Raw genomic sequence first — 17,482 nt, 5'->3', positions numbered from 1 at the left:
AATGTTTAGTTGAGCCCCTGCAGACCCGCCCAAACCCACCTAGACAATGCATTTTTCTCTTTAGGCCTGTATCCAAAAGCAAGCAACCTCGTCAATATTTATAAAAAAATTAAATAAGTTATACAAAGTTTTGTGGAGACTTTTTGTAGTTACATTTATGGTTAATATCATTATAAAATTTAAAACGTGGTTATACTTTAAAGTCCCCTGCCTAACTGCCAGTGTCAAAAATAAATTAAAAAAAATTAAAAATTACACCAAATAAAAATACCTTAAAGTACAAAATTATTAAATTAGAGAAACATATTCGTTTTTGGCCACATACTAATATTATTGGATAAGGAGCCACAATTATGTCGCTTGGCCGTCGAAATTCTTGTTCGATGTATTTTCATCTTATTTTCTCGGGTGTTTTTTTGTCGCCATTCGCAATTAAAGTATAGAGGTAACTGTTTTGTCAGGTCTACGGATTACGGTGACGAACTGGTGTGGGCCGCTATCTGGCTCCACAAGGCCACCTATAAGCAGGCCTACCTGGACGAAGCGATCGCCAAGTACAAAGAGTTCAGCTTGGACAAGAAGAACACCGACACCGGCCTTACCTACGATAACAAGATTTTGGCCATCCAGGTTTATATAGTTTGGTGGATAGCATTTTCAATGAAACGATAAGTTCAAATGAAACGCATAAGCAAATGCAATACGATATTTAGCATTGTTTTAATGACTTTTGAGAATTCTTAAAGTTAATGAGTTAAATGCACTTAAGTCACTCTTTTCAGATGACTTGACTTGGTAATTCTTTTTGGTAATATGACTTAACTTGACTTAAGTACTTCGTATAATCATTTACAGCGAATAACTTATCGTATGTTATGGTGTTTTAATTAATAAATTTTAGTTAAATTAAGTAAAATAATTGTTAACTTGCTGTTTTTTCGTTTTTTTGCGTTTGCTGTGCGAAATATTGGTCAGAATGAAAAGTGTTTACCATTTTAATACGTTTAATATTAATTTTTGATTCCAATGCTGTTTTTTTTTCTAATTGACATGCGTAACTAATGACTATATTAGACTGGGACTAATGGTATTTTGCAAATGACTTGACTGGGACTTAAGCTATTTCGCAAATGACCACCTGACTTGGACTTGAATTTGTTTAAAATAACTTGTTTATAACAGTATTATTTAGCATTTCGTTAACGTCGATTAGCTAAGGCGTTATCTCTTTGGTAATACCTGTTAAAAAACATAAAATAAAATGAAAGTAAAAACAAGTTTAAAAACTACCTAAGGATTGTGTAAAATTCGGACTGGAATCGAAAAGAAAGTCGCATTACACAGAAATTATTTCATCTTAGTGTAACTTACGTATAACATAGCCCTAAAGAATAAAACCGTTTTTTACAACACACATTCATTGCTCTTTCCCAGCTTAACAGTACAAGCATTTTGTTGGATCGTATATTTCATCTGGTCATTGTTAAATAATAAATTTAGAGCAAACTTACATATTGAAGACTTTTTTATAGTTGCTGCTCTCGGAAATCACTGGCGAGTATGACCTCTACATGACCCCTGTGGCGGAATTCTGCAACCAATGGAGTTCACGTTCTGCTCCCAAATCACCGGACGGCCTTCTCTCTATGAAGAAGCTCAAAAACAAAATGATCTTCGTTGGTAACACGCCGTTTTTATATTTTGTTAAATTGCGTGAGATAGAACAAATATGTGAAGTAAGAAGTCATAAAGCAGTTATCAAATTCCATATACGAGGTTTTGTAAACGCTCCGAATCAAACGAAAAAAAAACATTTGTCGTTGGAAAATCAATTTGTAAAACTATTTGTTATTTTATGGTCTGTTGATCATTGCAATTGTGCTATCTTGTCTTCAAATGTATTTTTTTTTGCGAATTTACAGCAACATGTCGAGTGATCCAATTTTAAATCTTTGAAAAGCTATAATTTTTTATTTCAAAAGTATTTTAACGTCTCTGATTGTTCTTCGTGAAAGTATATGGCAACCCTGATATAGTCGTAATATTGTCTTAACCCGTAGCTGCAAAACCAAAGCAATTGAACTTTTTTAGCTTACGACACAATAAATCTTACATATTTAGCGGCACACTTTTAACAGTAATTTTACAATCGCACTTAACACACAAACTATATGTAAATCTCTCAATATTACTAATTTGTAAGGATAGTGCGATTAAAGTCTAAAATATTTGCGTGTAATTGCATGCCTATTGGCCATACAAAAACTTTAAAACTTACAAAAAGTTTTGCGGCACACTTAACAATCACTTGAGGCACTCTACTGTGCCGCGGCACACAGTTTGTGAATCACTGATTTAAACCACGGCCCATTGCTTCCTTCAGCAAACACTGCTTTCCTCTGCGCCCTGGCGTCTGAGCAGACCCTGGACCCGGCACAGACTTCCGCTTACCAGGAGCTGGCCAAGCAGCAAGTTGCCGAAGCTCTAGGCAAGGGAACAGGTGTTAGCTACATGGTCGGTTACGGCAAGGACTACCCGAAGCGGCTGCACGACAGAGACAGGTAGGGAGCCTTATGTGTGTTGTTCTTTATGAAGGTACGAGGCATACGTGGGAAACTGTTTTTTTTACTAGGGCGCCATGACCAACGAAAGATGTTCTATAGAGGGCCTGGTCAAAAAAGTAGCGCAAATAAACGTAATGTCAGTCTTATTTTGGGTTTTAAATAAGCAGTGAAGGCTGTCGATCAGGGGTAAGAGTAGAATAATTGTTTTACTGGAAAGATGAAAAATGTTCCTACTGAAACGCATGACAATTTTTAGACATGACGTACAAAGTTTACAATAACGGGACGTTTAAAATAAGTCGTTCGATGTCGCGCTAAAATATGCAACCTAAATCTAACTTTAACCGTTCCGACTTTGAGTTTTTCAAAAATAAATTTTAACTCAACAATTTACTTACAATGAAGTTCGTTCGGCAATAAAACATAAACTGTGTGCAAAGATAAAGTCAGAAGTGAAATTAACAGGCCTTGACAGAATAACTATGATAGACAAAAATCAAAAGACTTCTAAATTGAAATGAACGAATAAAAATAGCTAGCCTTGTTTATAAATATTTTTTTAAATCTTTTCCACCGGGTACCTAACGTTTTTATGTGTCGGATTTATTCTTATTTATTAAGGCGGATTATATTCTTTTCGAAACCGATTGAATTAAAAGTTTAAAGTAACACGTTCGCAAGCAACTGCATGTCTACTAAAAAATATTAGATAGCATCTCCTCTTGGAAATAAACGGGCGACTAATAATGAGAACCTAAAAAACTAAATAAAAGTTTATTCCAGGAATAAAGAGACTGGTTATGTCAAAATTGCGTAAAAATTGTCTCTCAAGTATCTTAAAACGGCCGATTTACATTTTGTCCGAAAACAGTATAAAGATTACTAGCCCTTAAGAGCGAAGATTTGACATTAAATATGCAAATATGAGAGGTTGACTGTAAAACAACACTTTATTTCCAACAGCTCTTGCCCCTCGCCTCCCCTGCAATGCGGCTGGGGTTTCTTTGGATCACCTGGAAGCAACACTTACGAACTTACCGGGGCACTTGTGGGTGGACCAGACGCCAGTGGAAACTTGGTCGATTCCAGGTGTGCTTTCCTTTTGAATTTCTATGTTGTACAAGAAGAGTGTAGAAATCACCTTTCTTGGAATCACATTTTTTCTTTTAACTGTATATTTCGTGATTCGGAAAGCAATTTTAACTGCAAGTTTGGTTTAATATTTCAAAAAGTGAGGGCGTTTTGATCAGTTAAACTGAACACCAAAGCCATAGCTATATGATGCTTTTATAGCATAATTCCCTGTATTATGAGTTTAGTGTGGGGAAATTGTTGAATTCAAGGTAGTTTTATTCAGCCTGAAAGTTCGGTGTCTTGTTGTAGAGCAAAATATTGGGAATCGACCAGTTAAGAAACCAATAGGCTACAAACAACATAATGAAAATAGGGAAAACGTTACGTTAATTATTTAGTTGACATAGGCTAATTAAGTATCAATAGCGCTTCAAATGTAAAGTTATCAGTTTTATAGCCATGTAACAAATAGTTAATGTATACAAGGTTGCTAGGGATCGGAAATTTGACAAATTAGGCCTATCACTAAAATAAAATAAATATACAAATAACACTGAAAAAGTTTGCTTTAATGATTTTTAGTGGCACTTAGCGTTGGGGCAAACGGACAACAACCGCCCAAATGGGACATCATAAAGATTAATAAATCGAAATTGCTTTGCAGGAAAAACTTCGTCGGTAATCAACCTCACATCCTTCACAACTCCGCCTTTCAATCCGTGGCGGCAGGGCTTCTCTTTCTGGAAAGCATTGCAACCGGTGGATCCGTTGTCGCCCTGGATCCACAAGAAATCGCCAACCAAGTTTTCGCCGGAGCTGTGGTGTCGAAATTGGACGGTAAGCTTGTTTCGAAAGTCAAACAGAAAACAGGTCCGTTTTTGGGGGGGTTGATCGGTATCTCGGTCGATTAACGTCACGTTAAAATGAAAGTTGTTATTTTAAACAAAGTTTAATACAATTAGAGTAGATATGCCCTGTCAAGGGATACCTTTAATTGCTCTCTGATATAAATATCTTCCTCAACCTCGCAGTATAAGCTGTTGGTGTATGTTCACCGTAAGCCTTCGACACACTAACCGAGTCGTTTAGCCTGCCTTGTCATCATTGATCGACTAATTTGGTTTGTCGCTTTCGGTGAACAATATACGTAAGTCGTTATCGTTGATCAAAAAACGACTTAAAAAGGGCTAGTTCGCAGTTGTTGTGCACGTATGTGTATTTATCTTTCATTGACTGTTGATATATATGTTAGCATAAAACTTTATAAAACAAGCTCAACATATACAATTAGTTACCGTCACGAAAAGAACAAAAAGAACAAACACTAAACTACATTTTTTTCTGATTATAAAGCCTGAATGTCTAAAAACATTAAGTTTCAAACTGAAACTTCGGCTATATCACTTTTGCTGTACAGTTTACACGCAGGTGTTTGTATGTATCTTTTAAACAGAAATAAATGCGAAATTTTCGGTCCACGACCCTTTACTTGGTTGCTAAGTGAAATTACAATAAAAATTCCACAGGCTGTGAAACACTATTCAAGAACTTTGTTGTTTTTGTTACATCCTAGCTTGTTCGTCCCATCCCTGCCAGAACAACGGCCAGTGCTCGAGCGTAGAGGGATTCAACTATCTCTGCACCTGCCCCGACAACGTGTTCGGAATCAACTGCGAGCATCGTGAGTTGCACAATTAAAAACGTTTGATTTTTGGACTTAATTTTAATTTTTTCACTATTATTTTGGCGAAATGGGCAGCAAAAACGAATTGCCATGTTTTAGTAGATTGTTTTTAAGAACCGTCCGAAAACCACCCCTTTTCCATTAAAAAACCTTTACTCAATAAGTAGCCTGTTCAATCATTACTCCATATACTTATCGGAAAATTTATAAACGAATAAAAACTTCATGCGCTAACAAAAACGAGACAATGTTTATCTGTATAACTACAATATACGTGCAATCCAATTTGATTCCCGGGCGGTTGGGCACCTTATTTATATGTTTGTAGAAAACTTTTTCATTCTTTCGGTAAAGCCTTAAAATCCGTGGAGCATATTTTTTGTTTGTTGACTGCCGTCGCGTAGCACAAACGGATTTTAAACAACCTGGAGCTGCGATAAGATAATTTGCCTAATTTGGTCTCTAATTAGTTTTAATTTACCCCAAAGCAACACGCCAACGACAAAGCAATAACTCTAGCACTGGAGTCGTAGTGCGTCAATTCTTTTGTCTGTGCCTTATTCCCTTATTACAACCACCCATATGCTTCCCTTTCGTTAGGAAGGCACTTTTGTCTTCAGTTTTAAGTGAATTTAACTTAATTTCGTTTATACATACGACGAAAATTAGTTTGCCATTTTGTTTTGTATTTTTGCTCCATGTTGATCACCGTTCGCATCAAGAACATTAAAAACCATCGTTTTGCTGTTGTAAGAGTTTAGTTACAACTTAAACCGGACGAAAAGACCCAAGTTTTACTGTTTTTGCCAAGGAATGATTCCTCAAGTGAAGTGGGTAAACACCTGGGGTAATGGGGCCGAGATCCAGCTGAAGTTACCCAGCCTTCAACCCACCGGCGATTGGCAACTGAGAATGACCTTTCCGCACGACTGCCCACTTACCCAACTGGACGTAAGTAAATACAATTGCCGAATAAAGTAAAAGCCGCGTTAAGAAACTCATAAAATACCAAAACAAATTATATATATATTTGTTGCAACAGGGTAAGGCGCCAAACTGGTGCTGGAAAAATCCGCAATTTTTTTTAAGTTGGCCGCCGAAAAAAGTTTACGGCCGCAAAATATTAATGTATTCGCGTACCTGGACTAATTTGGTTAACATAATGTAAGACTCCCGAAATTGCATTAGATAGAATACGTTGAAAATCTATAATAGCTTCATTTCCATATCTATAGTAGCTTCATTTCCATATCTATAGTAGCTTCATTTTCGATTTGTTTTCGTGTAGAATCCTGTAGAAAATATACACTGTTAAAGAGAAACCTTTAAATGGGACTCTACTCGTTTTAACCAGCAGTGACCACACTTTGCCTGCGCTAACATTTAGGTTACGGTATACCATCTTATATACAAAATGATCTGTAGAACAGTTTTCTTTGTATTTTCTTAGTCGATTGAATAAAAACATTTAAAAGATCATTTCCTCTCCTAGCTTCTTTTAGTACTATGTTAAGACTGTTTATGAAAACAGGAATAGAACATGAAACAGTTTCTTAAAATTTTACAGATATATATATTTCGCCTTTTGGTTGGGTATCATCAGCTTCTGTACAAAAACAAACATGTATAAAATGCCGAAAAAATGTGTTACCTCTTTTACATTTGTCTGCGGGAGACTACTTACATTCGAAAGTGTTTCAGCTTCTCCTTAGTATTCATACCTTCACACACAATACTCCTTCGTCATCCTTAATTATTCCTTAACACCTCCTCCAACAGCGAACTCTGCTTTCGTATTGTGCTTATCCTCCTGCTATTCACAGACGTGGAACGCGTGCCTGAACATCCCGGAGTCGGGCCTCGACTCCCGCCAGGTCATCTTCCAGCAGATCGGATGGCAGGAGCAGAAGGACTTCATTGGACTCCGCTTCCAATTTAGCGAGGCGCGATTCCTGCGCAACTGCTTCCGCGAGGAGTCCTACAGATTCGTGGTCATCGAAAAAGGTAAAAATAAAGTCAATTTTCCAACGCACCGCTTGCCATGAAAACGTTTCTGAACCACTGTTTCTATATTTCCTTATACCAGGGGTTCTTAAACTTTTTTTACCGCATAACCTTAAAATTTATTCTCGATAAGCGACAACCACGGTTAGCAAGCAATTCTCAAAGATGACGTCATAAATTGCCGGAATAATAATAAATAATAGACTTCAGAAATGTGATGATTTCGGTCCGAAAATGTGAAAGTGTCATGAAGTCTATATTTAGTGCAAAACCGTATTATTTTTACTTAAACTCTTTTAAGAAATTGATTACTTTCTAAATATACACTAATATTTCCATTAGGCTTCATGGACCCCTGAAATTCTTTCACGGACCCCCAAGGGTCCATGCACCTGAGTTTATTAATCACCCTTGCCTTATAGAGATACCACGAATGTGAGTAGAATAAGTTTCTTACCGGAACGCATTAAAATTTTCGAAGGTGACGTCACGACGTTACGTCATAACGGGACGTCATAAACGAGTAACCTTAGGATAGCCGGGGTTGTCGTTCGACATAGTACGTACACGTAGACATTCAACTGAACTATTTGTTTTCTACGGACGTCCACAAATTAAAAGTATATAAATTAAATAAGGCAAAAACATAAAATTGTTATAAAACCAAACATAGAGTAATTAATGCGCTTCACCGATTGACTGCACACAGAAATATGACTTTAAGTCAGCACACCTCATAATAGATACCGTACTATGCAGGTACCCCTTCTCTGAGGTGGGCCAGCCCCGAAAACTGTCCCAAGCAGTTACCCCACCCCCTTGAGGGTTCCGGAAGCGGGTTCGACGAGCCCCTAATTCCGGTGGCCACCAGACAGGCCATCGTGCCCCCCGAACGAATCCCAATTACGTCAGTGTTTACCCAGCCCAGTATAAACGGTAAGCACTAAGCAATTTGGTATGTTCCTTTAGTGTTGATTTTGTTTGTTTTTGTCGTAGTTTTTAATACTGCCATAAAGCCTACAGATCTGTAATTTTTTACTTAATTGTTGGAGTTTTTAGTTAGACGTAGTAAGAATATCAAAGCTCATAACATAATTATAGAAACATCTAATTATATATGGGCTTTGATATTCTTACTACGTGTATGGATTATAATTACACATTTTATAAGTGTAAAGTTGTAGCATTTAAGGAATTTGTGAATAAATGACACTATAAAGTTCGTATAGTTTTTAATTAAAAAACATACAGAATGTGAACAACTCGACTGGATACTACTTTTACCTTTCCAGAAAAAATGACAGAATCTCATATTATTGTCAATGTTGTTCCAAAAATTGCCAAATAAGCCCTTTATGAGCACTTTTCCATAAATTAACAACTACTATCATATAGATGAAATATATAGTTCAGCCAACTTATTAAATGCACTGCGCGACTGTGCGTATTAACATTTTATTCATAGAATACACTATAGTTCAAAAAACTTTCCAGGACAGTTATGCAATTCGATGTATGATAGAAATTAGGAAAGATGACATTCCATTGCAGAAATAAACCCGATCACTCTACCTGCGGTTCACGTGCCACTGGCAACACAGGCGCCCGCCGTTCAGCCACTTGTCAACCAGCCACTTGCCACTCAAGTCCCGGTTTTTGTGCAACCCGCCGCCAATCCAGTCTCGACAGGTATGTGACTGGTTTGAAATTTGCCGTGATTTGTTTATAATTGTGCCTGAATTATTTCGGCAATACCACGAAAAATATTGTTCTACTGTTGTAATAAAGTTATGAAAAGAATTAAATTTAATTTTTCTGTTAAATATCTTAATGAAAGTTTTCCTGTTGAAACAAATATTCTCAAAACTTTTAATATCATCATTAGCCGTATTACCCTCAACTATAACCATAATATATATTGGACTCTTTTTAAATTGAAAGCACAGTAAGAAAACAATTTGAGTTTAAAACAAACAGTAGGCGTCGATATAAGTTGTTTGAATTTCGAACGAATTTCTAGACTGTTGGGTGAAATGTTAGAAAGGATGCAAACAAATTTCAATGCAATTATAGCAATAATGAACAACGTTAATTTAAAAAATCAACATAATCGTAAAACAGAATGTTAACCATAATGGTCAGGGTGTATTTAAGCCTTAGTACATATAATTCCATCAATGATATAATAGTATTTTTCTTACAAAAAAGACTTAAGTCTTATGCAAAATTAAAAACCAAACTCTTTTGCGAATCACTATATAACAAAGCTTTTCACAGTAAAACAGTAAAGATATTTACATTTTTTATCAAAACACTTTTTTATTTTTTATTTTTAACTTGACAGCAAACAGCCCGTCTCTCCGCTGGATGTCGCAATGGGGCTCGGGGGGTCAAGGCCAAGTCGAGCTTGGGGGCACCAAGCCGAACGCGGAGGGCAAGTGGACCCTGACCATGCGGTTGCCGCCAGGGTGCCTCCTAGACTCAATCCAGTTTTGGGAGGTCTGTACCGTTGAGGCGATCTCTGATCCCTACAACGGAGTGGTTGTTTTCGAACAGGTAAGCTGGAACACTTTACTAAAAAGAAGCTCTTCCGGTAGTTGTTTTTTTTGCTCCGACGTTCCGGCTATCCAGAGGGGGCAACCTTTTGCTATTCGCTGGCCAAAATCAAACACAAATAGGTCTCGGACCGTGATAAATTTTAACTGAATATGATGCATTTAGATACAATGAGTTGACGAAACTTCCGCTGTTGTTGTCAGTAGATATTACGCCTTTAAGCTTAACAATTTTTACATTTACGTAGTTGAAATAGCCCAAATATATGAGAATTGGCCCATTATCCATTTTGTAAAGAAGGTGGTGGGCTGGATGATATTTGTTGGCTGGCCTAATTTGGCCCGCGGACCGTAGGTTGCCCACCCCTGGGCTAAACCCATGCTCAAGAAATGCAGCAACACTGCGTATTTTGGATTTTTTCTTTCCCCATTTTTGTATGTTTCGTTTTACTTTGCTTGGTGTTGTTGCTTTTCCCTGATAAAGGCATCCTACACAGGTATAGCCCAAACGTGGGAGAAAATAAATAAGTGCCGAAACATTTAGTATACGATGCCTGGTATCGACAACATATTTTGGTAAACTGGAAATTGGCGGTAATTGGGAAAGCGAAAGGAAAACGACAGCGTTGGGACGCTGCAGATGTATAGACCAGTGGTTCCGAACCGGGTGGCGTTTCTACAGCTCAAGGTTGACCAACAACGACCTGTAGATTAGCAGTTCCAGGGTTGAGTTTTTGCACTTGCCGGGTGATTTTCTGATTGACAACAAACTGGGCAAGTGCCCCAAGTAAAAATGGTTGTTGCAAACACATTGTGATCTGCCATTAATTAGGAAAAAGCGTGATCTGCGATGTGATGCTAACAAAACTCTGTAAAGAAAAAAAATCGTAATTTTACCTGTGATAAATTATTTTAACGCCAAAAAAACAACGGATTAAACAAGGCCATTAACATGGTAAAAAGTCCTACGCAAGGCAGTCGGTATAGAATCGACATTTGAAGACGGCGTGCCGACATTTTTTGGGGGCGAGTGTAATTTCGCCCGGGCGGGTCCTGATTGGCGACGAGTGCTAATGGTAAGTCAATACGAACTTTGGTTTCTTAAGCGGCATATTTTTTTGTTACAGATAAGCTGGCAGCTCCACAAAAGCGCCATAGGAATGATGGCACACTTCCACGTGGTCAACGGAGCCGCAGCAAGTTCCTGTTTGCAAAGCGAACGTTACACCTTCGTTTATCAAGGTACTAAAGGCATTGGGGCTTATAGTTTTTATATTAGGGATGATTCTTCGAATTTTATTTTTCAAGCTATCCGCGATATAAGCAAAAAGTGACGCCGTCGGATTTAATTCCTAATTTTGCCATTACTTTGATTCAATAATAATATTGTTACATGAAATATTCAAAGGTATTGTTTTGCTTTAGGCCAAATGGCGAAGTGTTTAGTTACTCCTTTAGCATTTTGGCTTGAATCTTAAAAAATTGGAATTAACATTGCGTTTGATAGCAAAATCAAGTATGAAAGGCCTTAAATTAAAAAAATGGCGGTTGAAACAAAGCTTACGCTTTAGAACACAATAGCCTACACGGATTTTCATGGTGATTTCTATAAAATGTAATATCGGATAAACTCTAGGTGTAATAAATGATACGTTTTTCTGTTTTATCGCTCCACTAAACGTCTGTAAACAGCGAAATGTCGATTAGAGAATGTTATGCCTACCGTATCACAAAACCTTATGCGTTTGTTTTTAAGACAAAAAGGTGGTTCAGTATAAAAGGCGGGTTTCAATCGAGAACATAAGACCTGTTAGTTTTTGCTTGCATTCGTGGCAACTCGTTTGTTTTTTTCTTCAGAGTCAAGCCTCGCACATAACCGCGACCCAGATTCGTGCAGAAAAGAGTACAAGGACTTGAGAAAAGTCTCACTCACCAGGGATGGGAAGATTTCTCCAGGTGGAGGAACCGGTGACGTCAATCCGCAACCTGGCCCGTCTATTGTAAGTACTGTGTTTTTAATAATCTTTAATATCTTGTTTCAAACCAGGTGTTCATAAACTGGAGTCCCCTTTGGGGTCCGTCAACTAATTTCAAGAGGTCCATGAAGGACATATTAAAATATTAGTGTATGTTTAAAAATGAATTAATTTTTTGAGAAAAGATTTTAATTAAAACCAAAACGTTTTAGCACTGAATGTATTTAGACTCCCCGTTGACTTAAATCGTCGATATATATCTAAAGTCTATTTGATTGTGACGTCAGTTTATAACGTCATTTTTGTAAATTCCTTGCCTACCGTGGTCCGGGCGAAGCAAAAAAAATTACCGGTCCCCGGTAAAAAAAGTTTAAAAACCCTGTTCGAAACTCCCGGGTCGCCGACTGCAGTAGTTCACATATTGAAGTTTAGTGAGATGGTTATAAGCAAAATATGTCTAAATGTTGTTAAATTTGTGGAAGCAATATGAAGAAGGTTATCCTAACAATTAAAGTCGGACTTATAATGCTAAATACAGAAGATGGTACCTGTTTAACTTTTTTTATTCTTTTTTTCGTTTTTTTATGTATTTTTTTCTATTTTTCCCCTTTAACATGAAAAGGAAACTTATAGTATGCAAAGATTAGCTAGTTGGTTGATTTTTCGGGACCATTTAGATTCAGCATAGCCAAAAATAAAATGTTAATATGGACTCGAGCCGCATATTGATTTTTTTATCAACTTTTATTGTTTAACTTATTCTTTAGAGCCCGGATCAAGCGTGGGTACCCCGCGATACAGAAAATCTCGTTCCTGCAGGTATTTCATGTTATAGAGTTAAAATTGCTATCTGCTTTTGACAATTAGATTGTAAATATGTGTATTTAAGGATGACTTTATAACATATCGCAAATAATTTTATAGGTTTGGTTTTTAAAATAGTTTTAAACACATATCGATCTTTCAAACACTAAGTTAAAAAAGTATCTACTATACGTAAACCTAATTTTGTCTAACTCGTCACAAATGTATATAAAATATTAAGACTAATTAGTCAATAAATGCACATGTAGACCTATAACAAAACAAGCTAGAAAATAGAACCAAAGCCAAATAACTCAAGTAAATGGACATCATCTGAAAGAAAAAACGTTTTCGAAACGCACTGTTTTTATCAGTTAACGTCTGCGTATTGGAACGGCCTGTTAAGATGAAGTCGATCAACTTGACCCATTTGGATTTAAGCTTATTTTTAAGCTACATTCCAGGTCCGTACATGTTGCACTCAAAGTTAAAAAATTAAGTTCTAAAAATATGCCAAAACTCTGTTACACGCAGTCAGTCGCCTTCGAGCCACCGTGGAAAGTAACTCAGAAGTGAATGTAATGTGGGGAAGAAATCCAGGATTTATAGACAGCATGGAGGTAAATCAAAATCTCGTTTTTTTAAAACAATAATAAAAAAAATATATATGTTTCTCTTTCTATCGAACTGGTTTATTTAGTATTTTTATAGTTTTTGTAGTATTTTTACAAAATGTTCACCAGGCTTTTTCACGTTTTTCCTACATGAACCGATAACCTTAGGTTTACCAAGGTTATTTGTTTTGGACTTTATTTTATGATGTTACTTTGTGACGTCATTCCTAAAAATTTTTATGCCTGCCGATATAATTTTTTTATCGTTCCGGTAAGAAAATCATTCTGCCTTCACTCTTGGTTTGCCAAAAAAGCATCCTTAGCCTCTAGAAACAAAATAATAATGCAAACATAATTTTTTTTTATTCAATGTACCGACGTTTCGATAACATATATACAGGAAATCTTTATCAGAACGACGAAGATTTTCCGTATAGGTTATAGAAACGACGGTACATTTAGTAAAAATATTGCCGGAAGAACAATTATACAGTTGATACAATGCCTGGCAGCAACAGCATGTTCAGAAATTAAAAATACTGGTTGGTAACAATGCTAGTCATTATCGTCCTTTACTCGCAAAGGCAAGAAGATATCATGTTTATAAACGACTATATTTTTTACAAAACGAATATAGTAAACATCTTGGACGAGCGGATAAACAAAGTATGATAATGCTTTCTCTATGTTTGTTGTTATAATGGGTTAGTATTTTTACATTGGTCCTTTTGTTAGTAAACTTTTACGCTTAACCGTATTACATTTGTCTTAATTTTTGGTATTATTGCCTTTCAATCAAAACATCCCGGATAAATGAAGATTTTCTTTCTAGCGTCCTGGAGTAGTGGCTTGCTAGTTTAGGCCTTGTAGGTTACATAAGCTTCGGGGAACCACAACAGGAAACATTGTCTCGCGCCATTAGTTTATAAACGACTGTAGTTTGTCATTTCTAACAAGACTTTACAACCTTTTCTATCAGATCACCTTTCACCCTGCCCCGGCAAACGAGGTCACGTTGACCGCGACCTTGGGTAACCTTGGCATCAAGAAGTCCTCCTCCTCCTCCAGTGTCTTGGAGGCGATCTCGAGCAGCATTCAGGTCCCGACTTCATCCACCAGCACCACACTCCGGGATCTTCTTCCTGGGATGAGATACCAGATCTCAGCCAAGCTCTTTTCCGGCAAGAGAGAGGGACCGGCCAGCAGCGTTTTCATAACGACTCGTGAGGATTTTTGTTCAATATTGTTCTGTTTTTGTTATGTTTCTTGAAAACGGGAGGGACGAGTCATTGGTGTTCTCACTTTGGATCCGTGAGAAGTATTGGTCATTTATTCTTACAAACAACTGCAGTATTTGTTTTACTTTCTTTGTTACGAAGAGTTAAATTGACAAAAGTATATTTTTACCACTTGTTGGTAAGTATTTTCTGTCATAACTAAAGTCAGTCGTTTTACAAAATGTAACGAGATGTTTCAACAAAATAGCATCTTCGGTCTTGGTATAGCAAAATATACTAACATTAAACACTCGAATATTGATTGAATCGCCAATAGAGTTTCTATACTGACAAACCTGGTCGGTTATGATTCCAAATGGACAGTGCTTAAGTTTTCGCGGTTGAGTAAGTTTTCGCGGGTGTACTAAACTTTTTATGTGTTTTGTGGGTAGAATTTTTTCGGGTTATAAGGTGAATTCGCAACAGATTTTAAAATGTTCTAATGTTGGCATTCAAAAAAGGATGATAAGAATTATTAACCAGGAATAACTATAAACTAAACCCGGTAGACCGGGAAATTGCTAAAGTCCCTTAATATGTTTTAGCTTGATTTTTTGGTCTTGGTTTTATAATGTTGTGAGCGACACCAGGCCATTGATTGCACTTTTATTATTTGAGAAGCGCACCGCTTCGAACAAAAATCAGTCAGCAAGGTCTAAAAACTTAAGATAAACGGATGATGCCATTTATTTATATGGCGAAAGGGCAAAGATTATGTTGTGGAAACACATAGTAAAGTTTAATTATTTTATTATTATTATTATTATTTTCTATTTTAGATCCACTTGATGTTACTGGCCTTAGAGCGACATCCAGCGGAGGAAACAGCATCACCCTCTCCTGGCTTCAACCGAAAGGAATCCACGAAAACTATAAGATCTCGTACTTTCCACAGGTAAACACGATAGCCGGTAGGGATGTTCGGTAATATCGGATCGGTGCCGATATCCGATACCAGGTGGTAGTATTGGTACACGTCCGATACTAGGCTGGTATCGGTGCCGATCCGATATCAAACTATTACAGGAATTTCAGCTCTACTTTGCGAATCAGCACAGGGATTTCTATTTGAAAGGTGTATTTAAAGAAAATAATGGGTAAACAACTAAACTTTTTACCGTATGAACAGCTTGACCCGATGACCTCACGGTCTTTTCGCTGTCCATGTGCTATATTTGTGTTCTTTGTTTTTTTTTCAATGTTCTCAAGTTGCAAAAGATAAAATAAACTGAAACTAAAGCAAATTTAGTCGTATTAACTTAAAAAAATTATTTAAGTTTCGATTTGATCTGTTTTTCTTGTATGAGCATAGCAATGACTTCAACTGACATCGGATGGGCGATACATTTTGCTCAAAATATCCGGTATCTGTATCGGAATAAAAGTTTTAAAAAAATGTTGATTTTCCTCATACCTTATAGTGGCAGGTCAAATATAGGAAAATGTATTGAAAGGCCGGATCAAAAATAGAATCTGAGATGCACACAATATAAACTGTAATTAAAATGAACGCTGAAGCCATCGTATCTTGGTTTCGACAATCTGGTAAGAGTACAGGAATAGGCCAGGAAGCCTTAGAAGTACATTTCGTAAAACGTGGAAGAATCTTGCTCGGAACCAATCTCAATAAATCTGACCATATAAAGCAGCTTCAGTCGTCGACCCAACAAAATCAAACGCCGATCCAATTTTGGGTCCAGGCCTATAGGTTGAGAAGCAGTGAGGCATAAAACAATACATTGCAAATTTTTTTTGGCAACTGTATATCGTAACTTGCAGGGCAACACTGGCAACCCGCCATCGCCGTTCGTCGTCAGTGGCGACCTGACAACTGCCACTGTCACCGGCCTGAGTGGCAACACCGACTTCATCTTCACGATGGCGACCAAAGCTGAGAACACGATGAGCGACGGGGTGTACTCTTTCGCTAAAACAGGTCAGCTGTAGATTGATTAAGCAATCCATTATAGTTGTTTTATTTAAGCTTAATCACTTCAATTATTTAATGTTTCATATACATTACAAATCCAAAAGTCCAATATTTTCTGAAAATAGCTAGTCAAATCACTGTTCAAGTCATCAGTTGCCCAAGTCACGTCATTAAAATGTGCAGGTCAACCTCATGTCAAGTCATTGACATAAAAATAAATGATTTAAATTGAATTATGACGAATATACTCATCCGATTATGAGCAATAACTTAAGTATAGGTCAAAATCATTTGTCCAAAACACTCAAGTCAAGTCAAGTAAGTTGAAGAAAGTGATTCAAGTGCAAGCAATTGCTTTACTTATATCATTAGAACACTGCAATTTAGAAGGTATATTCAAAATCAGGTAAAAACTTTTCATTCTTAAGGTAAACAGAATATATATTTTTGGCTATATTAGACATTCGCGAGCAAAATGCCCAAAATCGTCAGTTAGGGCAGTGAAAACTGAAATAAATTATTTCATAACTCTTGTTGACACCATAACCTCTCTGTTTACCTTTGGTGGATTGTATTGGTCCATTATTTCACTTCACCTCATTTCAAACTTTTACAAAATCGCTTCGTTCTTCTATTTGCAGTTCCGGACCAGTGCTTGGCGATCACGTGCGCAGCCAATCAGGTGTGCGAAAACCAGCGGACCGAATCGAAGTGCGTTTGTCGGCCAGGATATTCCGGCACGCTTTGTACAGGTAAAATGACGCCTTGCCTATATTTCTTATTGATCACTCTAAACCAGTGGTTCTTAAACTTTTTGAGACTTGCCTCCCTTTTACAATTTTATCAAAACTCGCGCCCCACCTTGTTTTAAAATAAAACAACATTAGGTAGAACAGCAATTTATTTCAGCGTAAGTTGCATTAATGCGAAGGATGTAACAGTTTGGATACCAAATGTTTAATTCGAGGATTAGTAGCAGCAAAAAAAATCACTTCGCCTT

At 37.0% G+C, this 17,482-nt stretch overlaps 1 protein-coding gene across 1 annotated transcript in view; it reads left to right on the top strand.

Moving 5' to 3' along the window:
- The window catches only part of LOC146157184 (uncharacterized), a 47,924-nt gene that overhangs the window by 8,995 nt on the left and 21,447 nt on the right, over positions 1–17,482 (top strand). The window contains exons 8-26 of the mRNA XM_083388113.1: positions 462–630; positions 1,533–1,680; positions 2,384–2,561; positions 3,528–3,653; positions 4,303–4,475; positions 5,212–5,319; positions 6,134–6,273; positions 7,146–7,326; positions 8,086–8,262; positions 8,878–9,015; positions 9,671–9,882; positions 11,009–11,123; positions 11,739–11,881; positions 12,625–12,676; positions 13,196–13,281; positions 14,255–14,498; positions 15,332–15,447; positions 16,332–16,488; positions 17,124–17,234. Of these exons, the coding sequence (XP_083244239.1) occupies positions 462–630; positions 1,533–1,680; positions 2,384–2,561; positions 3,528–3,653; positions 4,303–4,475; positions 5,212–5,319; positions 6,134–6,273; positions 7,146–7,326; positions 8,086–8,262; positions 8,878–9,015; positions 9,671–9,882; positions 11,009–11,123; positions 11,739–11,881; positions 12,625–12,676; positions 13,196–13,281; positions 14,255–14,498; positions 15,332–15,447; positions 16,332–16,488; positions 17,124–17,234 (2,774 nt within the window). The remainder of the gene's footprint in view (positions 1–461; positions 631–1,532; positions 1,681–2,383; positions 2,562–3,527; positions 3,654–4,302; positions 4,476–5,211; positions 5,320–6,133; positions 6,274–7,145; positions 7,327–8,085; positions 8,263–8,877; positions 9,016–9,670; positions 9,883–11,008; positions 11,124–11,738; positions 11,882–12,624; positions 12,677–13,195; positions 13,282–14,254; positions 14,499–15,331; positions 15,448–16,331; positions 16,489–17,123; positions 17,235–17,482) is intronic.

This window comes from Ascidiella aspersa, chromosome 4 (assembly GCF_963924565.1).
Source record: "Ascidiella aspersa chromosome 4, kaAscAspe10.2, whole genome shotgun sequence".
In the NCBI taxonomy this organism is placed as follows: domain Eukaryota; kingdom Metazoa; phylum Chordata; class Ascidiacea; order Phlebobranchia; family Ascidiidae; genus Ascidiella; species Ascidiella aspersa.
Note: the sequence above shows the minus strand (reverse complement) of the source record. Positions and strands in the feature narration are given on the sequence as shown.